Source organism: Erythrolamprus reginae, chromosome 1 (assembly GCF_031021105.1).
Source record: "Erythrolamprus reginae isolate rEryReg1 chromosome 1, rEryReg1.hap1, whole genome shotgun sequence".
NCBI classification, from domain to species: domain Eukaryota; kingdom Metazoa; phylum Chordata; class Lepidosauria; order Squamata; family Dipsadidae; genus Erythrolamprus; species Erythrolamprus reginae.
The window spans coordinates 425,569,579-425,585,764 of record NC_091950.1 but is presented as its reverse complement, the minus strand read 5'-3'; the positions used below and the strand labels follow the sequence as shown (position 1 = coordinate 425,585,764).

Sequence of the window (16,186 nt, the reverse complement as noted above, 5' to 3'; positions counted from 1 at the left end):
ATTAGCTTTCTGACAAGACTGGGGAGGAAAGGGAGCAGTTATCTCACCCTGCCCAGACCCAACCGCCCCCCCAGGCAACTCCCAGGCCTTGTGGGGTCTGTTGGGGGCCAGAGTGAGCCTTGAGTGGGCTGAGAAGCTGGAGTGGGGGTCTGACCCAGCTGGCCCACTGACCTCTACAGAGGACAACACACACACCAGGCGAAAGAGATCCTGCAAACCAAGAGACTGGATGGAGGCTCCCAGTGCAAAGTTAACCAGCTTTTATTCCTTCTCCCTGGAGGCCAACCTGGCAGGTCTGGTCTTGTGCATCGGGCCTTCCGCTCCAGCCGGGGGTTGGACTAGAAGATCTCCAAGGCCCCGTTCACTTCTCCCGTCTATGGAGATCTTCCACCAGGCCTCAGGGTCGTCCCAAAGGGGCTTTCCCCCCCAAAATGTAAGCAAGGTAAAGGGAGAAAGAGGAAGGAGGGAGGGAGGGAGGGAGAGAAGGAAGGAAGGGAGAAGAAAAGGAAGGAAGAGAAGGAATGAGGGAGGGAGGGGGAGGAATGGAAGGAAGATAAGAGGAAGGAAAGAAAGAAAGAAAGAAGGAAAGAAACTTTCCCCCATGAACTGAAGAAGCTGCTTGGATGGGAAGGAAACATTTTCAGTGGGGGGGGGGGAATCCCCAGAAAAGTCCAAATGTCCTTTTGCTGCCCCCTTACGCTGCCCCCGCTGGCTCTTCCGAGTCTCTGCCGGCCACGGAGTGCTTGGGGTGTCTCGGTGAGCCTTCCTCCGCCTCCTCCGCCTCCTGCAGCTTCCTCCTCCTCTTCCTCCTCCTCCTCCTCTTCCTCACCCCAGAGGGGGGGCTGTTTTGGGGGGCCTTCTGCATGCTCTCAGGCAACCCAGCCGCCTCCAGCTCGCTGCCCCCTTGGCTGGGCTCGTCACTCAAGACGGCATTGAAAGGGTCCCCCTGCCCCATTTCGGGGGGCCCCTGTGGGGCCTGGGCCTCCCCCTTCCCCAGGTCCTGCACAGCCAGCTGCTTCCGGGGGGCTCCCTCCCCAGCTGGGTGCTGGTGGCCGGTGGGGGCCCCCGCCTTGTCCCAGGGGCCTTTCCCCCCCTTCGGCTTCTTCGCCCCCTTCCCCTTCCGCCCTCGTCCTCTGCCCTTCTTCCCTTGGCCCTTCCGGAGCTTTGGGGGCAAGGGGCTCAGCCTGGCGGGGCTGGCAGTCCAGGGACGGAAGGGGGTCTTGGGGGACAGAGTGCTGCTGGTGGTGGAAGAGGCCGGTGGGGGCTGGTGGGTCGCGAGGGCGTCAATCAGCTCTCCGCCGTAGTCAAACATCACCGGGTCTTTCAGGACTGCGATGGGCATCCGACTGTAGTTCTTGCACCTGGGGAGGAATATCAATAACACGTAGGCTATAATAATAATAATAATAATAATAATAATAATAATAAAAAACATTTATTTATAATGCCCTACATACAGTGGTGCTTCTACTTATGAACTTAATTCGTTCTGTGACCAGGTTCTTAAGTAAAAAAGTTTGTAAGAAGAAGCAACTTTTCCCATAGGAATCAATGTAAAAGCAAATAAGGCATGCGATTGGGGAAACCACGGGGAGGGTGGAGGCCCTGTTTCCTCCCAGGAGATCCCTAGAGAGGCCCCACGGAGGCTTCTCCCTGCCTTTTCCGTCCCTGTTTTCTCCCAGGAGATTCCTGGAGAGGCCCCACGGAGGCTTCTCCCTGCCTTTTCCGTCCCTGTTTTCTCCCAGGAGATTCCTGGAGAGGCCCCACGGAGGCTTTTCCCCACCTTTTCCGGCCTTGTTTCCTCCCAGGAGATTCCTAGAGGCCCCACGGAGGCTTCTCCCCACCTTTTCTGGCCCTGTTTCCTCCCAGGAGATTCCTAGAGAGGTCCCAAGGAGGCTTCTCTCCACCTTTTCCAGCCCTGTTTCCTCCCAGGAGATTCCTAGAGGCCCCACGGAGGCTTCTCCCTTCTTTTTCTGGCCCTGTTTCCTCCCAGGATATTCCTAGAGAAGCCCCATGGAGGCTTCTTCCCACCTTTTCCGGCCCTGTTTCCTCCCAAGAGATTCCTAGAGAGGCCCCACGGAGGCTTCTCCCTGCCTTTTCTGGTTATAGTTTCGGAAGCTGGGGCTTGTAAGTGGGAATGGCAACAGGCAGCCCCACTCACCAGACGTAGAGGTAGGATTGCACGCAGGATTCCTGGTAGACCAGCTCAAAACATGGCACCTGGATGATGTTGAAGAAGGCCTGTCCCACCACGCGGGAAGCGGTGTTGTTGATGGCACTCAAACAGTTTTTCAGCCTGGAAGAGACCCAGAAGAGGGGGGGGTGCGTTGGGGGTCTTGTCTTGGAATGGACTCTGCGATTCCCACGCTCCCGAGGCCTCCCGGCAAAAGCCTCCGTTCAGAGAGCAGATTGGCAGGGGGGGTTCAGGCTTGGGAAGGAGGGGGGGGGGTTGCTTCATATTTTTTTTTACACAATATTTATTGAATTTATATTCTATTAAAAAGACATAATCTATTGAATCCACTTCATATTTCTATAAACTAGCATATTTCTATGCTCTCTGGCCCCATCTGGACCAGGAGTCTCTACTCACAGTTCACTCATGCCCTCACGACCTCGCGGTTCAACTACTGCCATGCTCTCTCCATGGGGCTGCCCTTGAAGAGCGCTCGGAAGCTGCAAATCGCGCAGAATGCAGCTGCGTGAGTGGTCTTGGGCCTCCCAACATAGGCCCATGTTTCCCCAGCACTCTGTGGCCTGCACTGGCTGCCAGTCGGTTTCCGGACACAATTCAAAGTGTTGGAAATGACCTACAGAGCCCTACATGGCATCGGACCAGAATGCCTTCAGAACCATCTTCTGCCGCACGAATCCCAGAGGCCAATTAGGTCCCACAGAGTCGGCCTTCTCCAGGTCCCGTCACCTAGACAATGTCGCCTGGCGGGGCGTAGGGGAAGAGCCTTCTCTGTGGGGGGCCCGGCCCTCTGGAATCAGCTCCCCCCCCCCAGAGATTCGCACTGCCCCCACCCTCATCGCCTTCTGCAGGAGTCTGAAGACTCATCTAGGCCACCAGGCTTGGGGCAATTAGTTCTCTGCCCCCCCTCCCGGCCGATGAATGTTATGCATGGCTGAGGTCTGAATGTGTACAATTGATTTTTAAAATATTGGGGATTTTAGGTTAATTATCTAGTTTAATTAATTGGTTTTGCCATTGTATTTTATTATATATTGTAAACCGCCTCCAGTCTTCGGAGAGGGACGGCATATAAATTGATTGATCAATCAATCAAACAAACAAACAACAAACAATAAATAAATAAATAAATATTTTTTTATTTAGTCCAAAGTAGACCTGCAAATTGGAGCATTTCACAGCAAGGGTGTGTGTGCCCCTTTAAAGTCTTGTGGACTTCACAACTGGGGAATTCTGGGAGTTGAAGTCCACAGGTCTTCAAAGTGGCCCAAGTTTTAAACTGGGCCTGGCTTACTAGCCCCTCCCTTGAGATTGGTCCTTGTGACTGACAGAGCTGAGCGTGTGGAGGGGCTTTGGAGTCACCTCACCTGCCCTTTGATTGGCGGCCTTGGGAGTGTGGCCAGGATCCTCCCAGGCATGCCGTCTGGGGCTGGATTGGGGCCTGATGTCCAAGGGGGGGGGTTAAGTGACCTCTGCCTCAGACTGATCCAGGCCAAGGAGCACAGCTGAAATCAGGCCCCCTGCAGAGACAGCCACGTTCAACCACCATTGGTGGCTTATTGTGCAAGCCCTGTTTTGGCCAGGATCTCAGTTCCCATGCTGCGAGCAAAGAGGGATGATCCGCTTGCCCCAAACCCACCCACTCCTAAAACCACCTTTGCAACCTGCAGAAGAGCTGGGGGGACGTATGGGACCCCCAACCCTAGAATATGCTCCCAAGACACCTGGAATCCTGCTTGATGGCTGACCAGGTTTTCATGAATCATGTGAAACCAGGTCACGGGCTAAACCAGGGGTGGGCTGCTGCCTCGATTGGGGAGGGGGAACGCAGTGGGTAGCAAAAATGGAGCTCCACCCCAGAGCCCCCAATTTGCATGAAAGATGTTGAAAGAAAATGCATAAGCCACACCCACAGGGGGGTAGTGAAAATTTTGGTAGCCCTTCACTGGGATAAACCATGGTTGAGCTGAAGGGGGGGAAGCACCCCACCACCCTCAGGGCTGACAAAAGCCCCCTTCGCCCTGCACTTAGCACTGGGTCAGAGACCAAAGCCAGCTTCAAGGCCCCCCCTCCACCCCAATATGATGGCATTGCTTATTTGCACCCCAGACTATCATTATGTCATGATTCATGACCCACGTATCTCTTCTTTCATGTGCACTGAGAGCATGTGCACCAATGACATAAATTCCCTCGTGGGCGCAATCCCCACTTGGCCAATTTAAAATTCTGTTCTGTTCTATTCCCACCATGCAGTTCATGCCTGAGCTCCCAAACCAACAGCATTGGATCTGGCTGTTAGGATGGGAGGCCCCAGAGGACCCCAAGGGTACACACTGTCCCAGGAAAAGCCCCTCGGAGGGTGAAAGGATGGGGGGTTTGGTGTGGTTGCCATGGTCATAGTGGGGGTGCGTCCAGACCTCTTTCCTTTAGCCAGCCCTGCCTGCTGAGTCAAGAGGGAGGGGAAGGAGGGGGAGGATTAAGGACGGGAGAGATAAGAGAATAGACTTCAGAAGATAATGAAATAGTGGAGTGGGGAAGAGGGGAGAAGAAACAGAATTAAGAAAACAGAGAAGAGAGGCAGAAAGAATTAAGAGAGAAAATAAAAGAGAATTGAGAGAAAGAAAGAATAGAATTGAGAGAATAGAATTGAGAAGATAATAACATTGAAAAAATAATAAAATTGAGAATAGAATAGAATTCAGAGTGGAGTGGAATAGAATTGAATATAGAATAGAATAAAATTAGAACAGAACAGAACAAAATCCTGTACAATGTGATGCAACACTTTATTTGGCCAAGTGTATTTACACCCACAAGGAATTTGTCCACTTGCCAAACAACAGAGGAATAATAGTCATCACAACACTAAAAGTGAGCAACCCGTAGATGGGGGAACTAAAAGATAATAAAAGGGCAAGTAACATTCATAGCCATGTTTTTTTGGGGGGGGGAATCGCCCCCCCCTCCCTGCCTGCCTGTGGCCCCCTCCTCACCTCCTGTCGCAATCGCAGTGGCTGATGGTGTGCCAGCGCAGGTTCCGGTGCCCATACTTATAGGTGAAGGGGTGGATGAGGTGCTGGCAGTGGTCGTGTTCCCGGCAACACCTGTCCGTTTCCTGGTGCTCTCCTGCAAGGGGGGGGCAGTGAGGGGGAGGGGTTAGAGGAGGGGAAGCCGCCCCCAGGACGCCTCCCCCCTCCTGGCCACAATGCCCACCTGCCCCGACAGCTCCCTCCTTGGTGGTGACATTTCATTTATCAAAATAAATAAACACAGGACGTTTTTAAGCAGATGTTGGGTAACCATCTGTCTGAAGTAGTGGAGGGTTTCCTGCCCAAGGAGGGGGTTGGACTAGAGGACCTCCAAGGCCCCTTCCAACTCTGTTGTTATTATAAAATGTAAAATGTAAAAATAAAAATAAAAATAAGGAGAAGAAGAGGAGAAGAAGAAGAGGGAAGAGTGCAGGAGAAAGAAAAGATGAGCATTTCCTACTCTTTTTGGTACAAGAAGAAAAAGTCATAAGATACAACTTCAGATCTTTACTTTCACATAATACACTGCTCAAAACAATAAAGAGAACCCTTAAACAACACAATATAATTCAAAGTCAATCAAACTTCTGTGAAATCAAACTGTCCACATAATAATAATAATAATAATAATAATAATAATAATAATAATTATTATTATTATTATTATTATTATATCATATTGTATTTTGTTGCTGTTGTGAGTTGCTCTGAGTCTTCGGAGAGGGGCAGCATACAAATCTAATAAATTATTATAATTATATTATTATAACAGCAACAAAATACAATATGATACAAATCCAATATTAAAACTAATTTAAAAACCCATTATTACTAAAAAAACATTCAGAAAGAGTCAGAAAGATGGGGAGAGGATTAGTCCCCCCATGCCTGGCGGCATAAATGTCTCTTTAACATCTTGCGGAAGGCAAGGAGGGTGGGGGCAATACGAATATCTGGGGGGAGTTGATTCGAGGGTCGGGGCCGCCACAGAGAAGGCTCTTCCCCTTGGTCCTGCCAGATGACATTGTTTAATTAACGGGACCCGGAGAAGGCCAACTTCTTTGGCAGAAGGCGGTCCCAAAGGTATTCTGGTCCGATGCCATGAAGGGCTTTATAGGTCATAACCAACACTTTGAATTGTGACCAGAAACTGATCGGCAACCAATGTAGACTGCGGAGTGTTGGTGTCACATGGGCATCTCTGGGAAAGGCCACGATTGCTCTCGCGGCCGCATTCTGCACGATCTGAAAATTCTGAACACTTTTCAAAGGTAGCCCCATGTAGAGAGCGTGACAGTAGTCGAGCCTCGGGGGGGGGGGACTTAGGAAGCAACATGGATTGACAATCAATTTCACATGTTGTCACCACTTTCAACTTTGTACAGAACAAAGGATTCAATGAGAATATTTCATGAGTGACTGTGATGTGTTCTTTGAGGGTTCCCTTTATTTTTTTGAGCAGTGTATTTACAGTCAGTCCTTAATGATGGAAATTACAACGGCACTGAAAAAAATGACCATTTTTTCACACCGATAAAACCACAGAAACACAGAAGATTGACGGCAGAAAAAGACCTCCTGGTCCATCTAGTCTGCCCTTATACTGTGTCCTGTATTTTATCTTAGGATGGATAGATGTTTATCCCAGGCAGGTTTCAATTCAGTTCCTGTGGATCTACCAACCACATCTACTGGAAGTTTGTTCCAAGGATCTACTACTCTTTCAGTAAAATAATATTTTCTCACGTTGCTTCTGATCTTTCCCGCAACTGACCTCAGATTGTGTCCCCTGACCATCTCAGCATCCCCTTTGGCCACGTGATTGACATTTGGATATTTGGCAACTGACTCACTTTTAAGACAGTAGCAAAGAACCCCTTTTGGGAAAGCCGGAAGCCAGATTCACTTTGCGACCCTTTGGCTAGTTTAACCATTGGGGCGATTCACTTAACGAACAGGGGCAAGAAAAGTTTTCAAAATGGGGCAAAAGTCACTTAACAAACGTCCCACTTAGCAGGGTAAGTTTCAGGCTCAATTGCGGCCATAGGTTGAGAACTCCCTGTCGTAGCCACTTATAGCATTAAAGCCTTCAGACCTATGTGCCACTTTCCAGTGTTTTTTTCCAGCCCCCTCTGAGCGGTTTCCAGAATCAGCCTCTTGCCCCCCACAATCTGTTGTGATTCAGCCTGAGGCTCCTCAGGGACCGGCTGGAGCTCTGCCGGATCCATGCCCAGAGGAGGAGGACAGTGACCAGGAGGGGGAGGACCAGGCAGATGGGGGAGAGGAACGTCAGGAAGAGGAGGAGGGAGAGCAGCCTGAGACCCCCGGGGGGAGCCTCTCCCCAGCTAGTAGCCTGGATTCATTGGATGAAGACGCACAGGCTATAATAGACATGAGGCAGAGACGTGCAGCTCAAAGAAGGGGCCAATTAGAAAGGCATTTCCATCCCTGAATTGGCAACAGCTGGGTTTGGGTGTGGTTCTCCTCGGCAGGGTTGAAAAGGCAGGCCCGCCCTTACAGTCTCATGGAGAGTTATCAACTGGGAGTCCTGTGACCTTGCTTCGATTCTTGGCGTCTCTGATCTTGGCTTGTGGCCTAGAAGGCTGGAAGACTTGGGGGAGGCGTGGGTTTTATTATCTCCAGTGTTGTTTTTGCCAGCAAGAATCCTGTTTTATTGCCTGGCCTTCGTGAAACCTCTGTGAAGCTTCATCGTGTTCCTGTCTGTAAGAACAGTTTTTGTTACCTGTGTTTGCTTTCCAGTACATAAACTGCCTTTGCTTTTTACCAGTGTGTCTGGATACTCTTTTTGGTTGGTGTTGGTGTCTGGGGGGACCCAGACAGAACACAATCTGGGTCCTCATTTGACCCCCCTGGGAAGGATGGAAGGCTCAGAGGAAGCAAGGAAGCAAGGACCATAGCAATAGCATTTATGTGCCTCTTCCTGGTGCTTTTCCAGCCCCCCTCTACAGAACCAGCCTCTTGCCCCCAACAATCTGGGTCCTTATTTGACCACCCCTGGGAAGGAGGGAAGGCTGAGTCAACCTGGAGTTGGTGGTGAGATTTGAACTGCTGAACTACAGCTGGCACTTAGCTCAAGTAGCCTTCCGGGCTGCACTTTAACCCCTGTGCCACTCCAGCTTTTATGTAATAACCAAACCTACCTAAGCAGCAAAACTCAAAATCAGAGTTTAATTGCCCCCCCCCCCCTGACAGCACAAAGTCCCACAGCCGACAATTTTGCCACTTCTGAGAACTTCCCCAATTCTGGCCGCCCTTTGCCCTTCCTGGGAGTCAGAGAATTAATTCATTTATTATTTGGGCTTATTTATTTACCAGTATTTATTTATTTATTGGATTTGTATGCCACCCCTCTCCGTAGACTCGGGGCGACTTCTCACAACAAGACAAATACAAAATACTGTACAAAGACGAGGCATGTCAGAATCCCAAAACCTAAAATGAATCTAGACCCTAACATTTTTAAAAAAACAATCCTTTGGCCACGGAGCATTTTTGGCAGTTAGAAGGACAAAAATTCCAGGTTGCAAAAACATATAACAATAAAAAAACCACGTTTTTGCTATAACTTTGAAATGAATAATGATAGGGAAAAGCATTTGGTTTGATATTAAGAAATATATACATTTTAGGTAAGCGTGAAAATATAAATATGGTAATCTGCAAGTTTGAATATTATTATATTGTAAATTTATAAAACAAAATAAAGAAAGGAGAGAGCAAATATCTCTCCAATTGTTATTTATTTTATTTTTGCAATTCTAAAATGCCTTTTATTTTTCTTCCGTTATGTATTTTCTTTTCTTTTTTCCCCTCTTTCTTTGAACGTGTTTATATCTGTTTTTGATTTTAGTTTTTGTATTGTGCATTTAAAAATAAAAAAATTAATAATAATAATTTTTAAAAATCCAGGTTGCTTGTCCCTCCAGTTCCTTGTCTCCATTCCCCTCCACTCCCAAGACGGCTCCCTTCTCACCAGCTGCCTTCGGGAGTTGGGCGGCATATAAATTAATTTAATAAGTAATAAAATAATGAATTAAGACCCCCGGCTGGACTTTACACTGCTGGGGAAGGGGAGGGGGAGGGTGGGGAGGAGAGCGGACGGTTTTCCAGGCAGCTCCCCTGCCCACCGCTGGCCCTGCACTCTTTCCCCCTTCCTCCTGGAAAGCCTGGCCCGCGCCCACCGCCTCATCTCGCAGCCATCACTTCCCTGGACGTCTCCCGATGGAACTCCCGGCCACAAGAGGCTGCAGGACCTGACCAATCGACCGGGGATCCCTGTCGGGCGCCTTCACCTACCCAGCTGCTCGTAGTTCTCCGCGATGTTCCCGGCGCCGCACCAGAGGGTCCCCGGATAGGTGAAGCCCCGCTTGGCTCGCCGAAGACCCCCGGCCGAGACTCCCGCATCCCGCGCCAAGGCGGCCCCGCCGCGCAACGCCCGAGCCTCCGATCCGGCCTCCGCGCAGAGCCCCCCGACGCTGCCCCGGCTGTCCAGCGCGCAAGGGGTCAGTCCGGCTCCGACCATCGCCAGCAGCATCGCCGCCGCCGCCACCACCGCCGCCACTCCCAGGCCCATGGTGCGCGACCGCCGGGCGCTCCTCCTTCAGCACCACCGCGCAGAAACAGCGCCCGCGAGCCCCGCCGCCTTTTAAGCCCGGTCAGTGGTGGCCTGATTCCAGGGGGGCGGGGGGAAGAGCAGTCGCCCCCTCCCTGCCCCTCCCGTGGGGGCCGTCCCGAAGCTGGGGGCTCGCTGGGCGGCCTTTCCATGGGGCGGCAAAGGCGGAGCGGCCAGGGAAAGACTTTCACAAGGAGAGTTGGCCGCGTCCATGGAGCCTCCAGGTGCAGCTGCAGTTTACCTGTTTACAGCCCCATGAATCAACTTGTGCAGCGGCGGCTAAAAAAGCCAACGCAGTCTTGAGCTGCATCAACAGAGGGATGCAATCCAGGACTAAGGGTGCAATCCAGGACTAATACCACTCTGTCAAGCCCTAGTTGGACCACCCCTGGAGTAGCGCATTCAATTATGGGCTCCACACTACACAAAAACCCATTGAAACTCTAGAAAAAGTGCAGAAGGGGCAAACAGGATGATAAAGAGACTAGAAACTAAAATATAAGGAGGAAAGGTTGCAGGGGCTGGGCACGGACAGTCTAGTGAAGAGAAGCACCAGAGGAGACAGGGTAGCAGTCTCCCAATACTTGTGGGGCTGCCCCAGTGAGGAGGGGGTCACAATGTTTTCCAAGGCACCAGAGGGTCAGACAAGGAGCAGATGGAGGCTGACCAAGGAGAGATTCAACCTGGAAATTGGACTGGAGGCTAAAACGTATGAAGAACAGTTGCAGGAACTGGGTTTATGTCTAGTTTAATGAAGAGAAGGACCAGGGGAGACACGAGAACAGCCTTCCAATATCTCAGCGGTTGCCACAAAGAAGAGGGAGTCAAGCTATTCTCCAAAGCCCCTGAGGGCAGAACAAGAAGCAATGGGTGGAAACTAAATAAGGAGAGAAGCAAATTAGAACTAAGGAGAAATTTCCTGACAGTTAGAACATTTAACCAGTGGAACAGCTTGCCTCCAGAAGTTGTGAATGCTCCAACACTGGAAGTTTTTAAGCAAATGTTGGACAACCATCTGTCTGGAGTAGTGTAGGGTTTCCTGCCTAAGCAGGAGGTTGGACTAGAAGACCTCCAAGGTCCCTTCTAATTCAGTTGTTGTTGTTGTTATTGTTGTTGTTGTTATCATTATCATTATTAAACAAGGAGGAATTTTCTGATGGTGAGAGCAATCTACCAGTGGAATGGCCTGACCTCAGAGGTGGTGAATGCCCAAACACTGGAGACTGGACTGCCCTATGTCTGGGAGGGTATACTGTATAGGGTCTCCTGCACCAGCAGGAGGTTGGACTAGATGACCCACAGGGTCCCTTCCAGCACAAACTATAAATAAAAGAAATAAAACTCAATACGTTCCAATCATGTCAGGGGCACCTTTGAGGGTCCTGAAGAGGACATCTTCCTTCCCACCAACCTGCCTCTTTATGCAGAGGTAGGAACACTCCCCTGCCAATGCCCCCCCCCAATCAGGCACTCCGGGCCCCATGTGGCTGCGGGCCAGGGCTGAAGCTGTCACAATGTTTGATCAAACCAGTGTCATATTCCTGCAGGGGGGGGGGACACTTGGACTTGCATCTGGCAAGGTCAGGTGTTGGCAAAGTCCAGATCTGCCAAGGCCAGACAGTGGATCTTTTGAGGGTTCTAGTCGGACGCCCCGGCCTTCATCTTCAGCCAGCCTAGCACAATCGGGCCTTTATCATTTCTTTGGCGTCTCTAGAACCCCGGCCTTTCCAGCCATTTACAGACTGGTAAACAATTGGTATAAAGCTATTTAAAAACAGGTTGAAAACGTTTGGAAACAGGTGTTGAAAACTTTTTAAAACAACTTTTATAAAGTTTTTAAAGCTGTTAAAAACTGGTTGAAAACTTTTGGGAACTTTTTGAAACATTTTGGGAACTTTTTGAAAACTTTTGGAAACTTTTGGAAACAGGTGTTGAAAACTTTTTAAAACAACTTTTATAAAGTTTTTAAAGCTGTTAAAAAACTGGTGGAAAACTTTTTAAAGCTTTTTGAAAACATAGAAACATAGAAGACTGACAGCAGAAAAAGACCTCATGGTCCATCTAGTCTGCCCTTCTACTATTTCCTGTATTTTATCTTACAATGGATATATGTTTATCCCAGGCATGTTTACATTCAGTTACTGTAGATTTATCCACCACGTCTGCTGGAAGTTTGTTCCAAGGATCTACTACTCTTTCAGTGAAATAATATTTACTCACGTTGCTTTTGATCTTTCCCCCAACTAACCTCAGATTGTGTCCCCTTGTTCTTGTGTTCACTTTCCTATTAAAAACACTTCCCTCCTGGACCTTATTTAACCCTTTCACATATTTAAATGTTTCGATCATGTCCCCACTTTCCCTTCTGTCCTCCAGACTATACAGATTGAGTTCAAGTTTTTCAAAGTTTTTGAAATCTTTTTGAAAACATTTGAAAAACATTTGGAAAAGTTTCAAAAACTTTTTTTCAAACTGTCAAAAACTTTTTCAACAACTTTAAAAAAAACGAATTCCCTTCGTTGGTCAAACCCGGAAGTTTTTCACCTGTTGCAAAGTTGGCACACACATAGAAACACACACCAGAACTCCCCCCCCCCCGTCTGAAAACTCAAGTAGCCTCTTATGATGCTGCAAGCTGCCCAGAGTCCGAAAGGAGTTGGGTGGGCTTATGAATTTAATAAATTAAATTAAATTAAAACTCAGTCTTGGAGAAAGGGGGGGGCATTTTCATCTCATTCAACCCCCCCTTCCTTCCTTCCCTGAGAATCCCTTTGCAACTGCACCAGGCAGAGGAAGAGGAGGAGGAGGAGGAGGAGGAGGAGGAGGAGGAGGAGGAGGAAGAGGAGGAGGAGGAAGAGGAGGAGGAGGAAGAGGAGGAGGAGGAGGAAGAGGAGGAGGAGGAGGAAGAGGAGGAGGAGGAGGAAGAGGAGGAGGAGGAGGAGGAGGAGGAGGAGGAGGAAAGGGTTAGTAAGGCGGCTGCCCACTTTCCCTGCCTGACCGAGAGTTACCTCTCCCTCCCCCTTCGCCCCCCACCCCATCTCTTGAATTCACGCCCGGCTTCCAAGGCGGTGGGCTGAGGCCAGTTGCTACGGCAACCGGGATGGGGTGATCTGGCCGGGCCCATAGGAGGCAGCCTCCCAGCAGTGGGATTTCTGCCCCACGGGAGGGGGGTCCTTTGCTTTGCCTGCAAAGACGATGCGCTTTGTCCCAGGATGAGACCTGTCTCTCCCAGCCCCCTCCAGGGGTCAACGAGGTGTCCCCCTCTTGCCCCGGAGACTGACAGCTGTCAGGGAAGATGGAGGACTTTTGTGGACCATCTGCAGCCCCAAATTTATTCCACTACGCAAGTGAGTTTTGACCCATTTTACGACCTCTCTTGCCTGCCACAGTTGTTGAGTGAATCAAACCCTTGACTTTGCTTCTCAGAAGTTTTGATCACATGACCATGGGAGTGTGGCAACCGTCGTAAGTGTGAAACAGTCCCAGTGCCAGTGAAAAGCTGAGGATTGCGTGAGGCTGTGGCAGTTGAAAATGATGCTCAGAAGCCTGTGGGCTTAGTGCTCGGGCCACCACAGATGTCCCCCACCTGAGTGACATCACACTGGCCAGGCCCACTCCGTCCTCCCCCCCCACCCCAGGTCAAACACAACCCTGATGCAGTCCTCAATGAGATCCTGCCCTGGACCATTCAGGACAAATGGCTGTCCACTCTCTTCTTAACGTCCTCCAATGATGCATCACCCACAACATCCAGAGAAAAAACGTTCACAATTTAATTCTGATGTTCAACGTTGAGAAAAGAGAAAGTCCATTGTGTGCAGAACCCAGGGGCAGGCAATGTTGGCTCTTCTATGACTTCTGGACTTCAACTCCCAGAATTCCTGAGCCAATCATGCTGGCTCGGGAATTCTGGGAGTTGATGTCCACATGTCATAGAAGAGCCAACTTTGCCTGCCCCTGGGTTAACTAAGAAATAAAAAATATAGATGAGGAAGAGGACATTAACTGTTGGAGTAGGTTTTATCATTGGATGGAGAAAAGGGGGAAAAAAGTAAAATCAGAGAATTAATAACTATTAGATAATATGGGAAGTAAATGCCAGAGAATCGGTCACAAAAGGAAAACCAAAAAACACACTGGAATAAGATCTTTGCTAAAACTCCATGTATATATGTAAATATAATTTATGTAATCGTAAATAAGCACCATTAGATTTGTACTACAGGCACGTCACAAAAATGTCCAACTTTTATTTTAATGTTTTCTGTTTCTTTTCTGTGTGAGTTTGATTGTTTGTGTTTTGTGTGTTTAAATAAAGTTTACTTTTATAAACTTTTAAAAAAGAGAGAGAGAAAAGTGAAACTCCTTCACCTAAGTATAAAAAAAGCTCTAGACACGCACACAGTCTGGGAGGAACCCCACTTAGCAGTAGTGACTGTGAAAGGGATCTTGGAGTCTTGGATAATCAACTCAACATGAGCCAGCAATGTGCAGCAGCGGCTAAAAAGGCCAACACAATCCTAAGCTGCATCAACAGGGGGATACACTCCAAGACCAGGGAGGTTTTAATTCCACTATTCTACGCCCTGGTCAGACCTCACCTGGAGTATTGCTTGACCAGGGGGCTGGACTGGATGACCTGCAAGGTCCCTTTCAACTCTAATAAATGAACAAACAAACAAACAAACAAACAAACAAACGAATAATTGTCCTTACTGTCAGGAAATTTCTCCTTAGTTCTACTTTGCTTCTCCCTTGATTAGTTTCCATCTATTGTTTCTTTGTCCTGCCTTCAGGAGCTTTGGAAAAATAGCTTGACCACCACCACCACCACCAAAATCTCCTTGGAAGGCTGTGGTCATGTGCCTCCTAGTCAGTGACGGGCTATGAGCCGTGACGCTAAATTGCACTTGCCCCCACGGCTCGTAAGGTCTTGCGGGACCAGTGGGAACTTCATGCTGCACCTGTGGAAGTAGCAAAATTGCGACCATGTTTCAGTCAGGTTTGACCTGCGTCTCTGTGCACGGCTTTCCTACCTTCACAGGTGCAGCAGCCAAATCACGCTGGTCCCGCAAGAACTTAGGAGCCGCGGCAGCAAGCGCAGTTTGGCATCCTGTCTTGTACCCACTGCTGCTCCTTGTCCTTCTTTTCTCTCGACTGGCCAGACTCTGGCCGGACCTAAATCCCACAACCATCCTCCATATATTTGATCCCTCCTCCAGGCCTTTTCATCACCTGAATTCTTCTGCCTCAGACCTCTCAGCGTCCAGTAAGGACCGACACGGCCAGCCTTCTCCAGGTCCTGTCCAGCAATGTTGGCAAGTGGGGCCTCAGGGAAGGGCCTTCTCTGTGGTGACTCCGACCCTTTGGAATCAACTGCCTCCGGAGATCTGCCAGTCTTCCGGAAAGCCATCAAGTCCTGGCTTTTTCAGTAGGCCTGGGAACACGAATGATTGATAGTATGCATCTTTTATTTTAAGTCTCGGTAATGTATTTTACATTGTTCTTGTTACTTTACTGTTGTTACATTTTAAGTGTTTTAATTGTTGTGATGATTATTAGCTGCCCAGAGTCCTATTGGAATTGGCTGCCATATAAATATCACAAGTGAATAAAGAGGAAACAAGTAGTTGCTCTTCTCAGCACTTTTTCAAAGTCTCCCTTCTTTTTGTAACGTAGTGACCAAAACTTGGGTGTTACCCTCATCACCCCCAACACCAACAGCAAACTGGACCGCAGGCCGAAAAGTGACTCGGCTAAAGCACCTGACCATTTGCTTGTTCAAAGAATGTTCTTTCTGCACCAGCCCCGGAAGCTCAAACTGCCCATGGAGCTGCTGATCCAATTCTACAGAGGAATCGTTGAGTCCGTCATCTGCACCTCTACCACTATCTGGTTCGGTTCTGCAACCCAACAGGACAGACACAGACTCCAGAGGAGAATCAGAACTGCAGGAAAAACAATGGCTGCCCACCTGCCTTCCATTGAGGACCTGGAGACTGCACGGGTCAAAAAGAGGGCAGGGGAAATATTGACTGACCCCTCACATCCTGGACACAAACTGTTTCTACCCTCAAAATGTCGCTACAGAGCCCTGCACACCAAGACAACTAGACACAAGGATGTTTTTTCCCGAATGCCCTCCCTCTGCTAAACAAATAATTCCCTCAACACTGTCAGACTTTTTACTAAATCTGCACTTCTATTTCTACTAGTTTTTCTCATCATTCCTATCACCCATCTCCTCCCACTTGGGACTGTATGATTGTAACCTGTTGCTTGTATCCTAAGATTTTTATTAATATTGATTGTTCCCTGATTGCTTAT

General features: G+C 49.0%; 1 protein-coding gene across 1 annotated transcript; it reads right to left on the bottom strand.

The window, feature by feature from the left end:
* Nucleotides 1–245: 245 nt before the first annotated feature.
* Nucleotides 246–9,868, bottom strand: PROCA1 (protein interacting with cyclin A1). The gene is made up of 4 exons (XM_070735506.1): nt 9,544–9,868; nt 5,191–5,323; nt 2,162–2,296; nt 246–1,361 (listed from the first exon to the last, which is right to left on the bottom strand). The coding sequence occupies exons 1-4, from the start codon at nt 9,818–9,820 to the stop codon at nt 695–697; spliced, it is 1,212 nt and encodes a 403-aa protein (XP_070591607.1). The 5' UTR covers nt 9,821–9,868; the 3' UTR covers nt 246–694.
* Nucleotides 9,869–16,186: the final 6,318 nt, after the last annotated feature.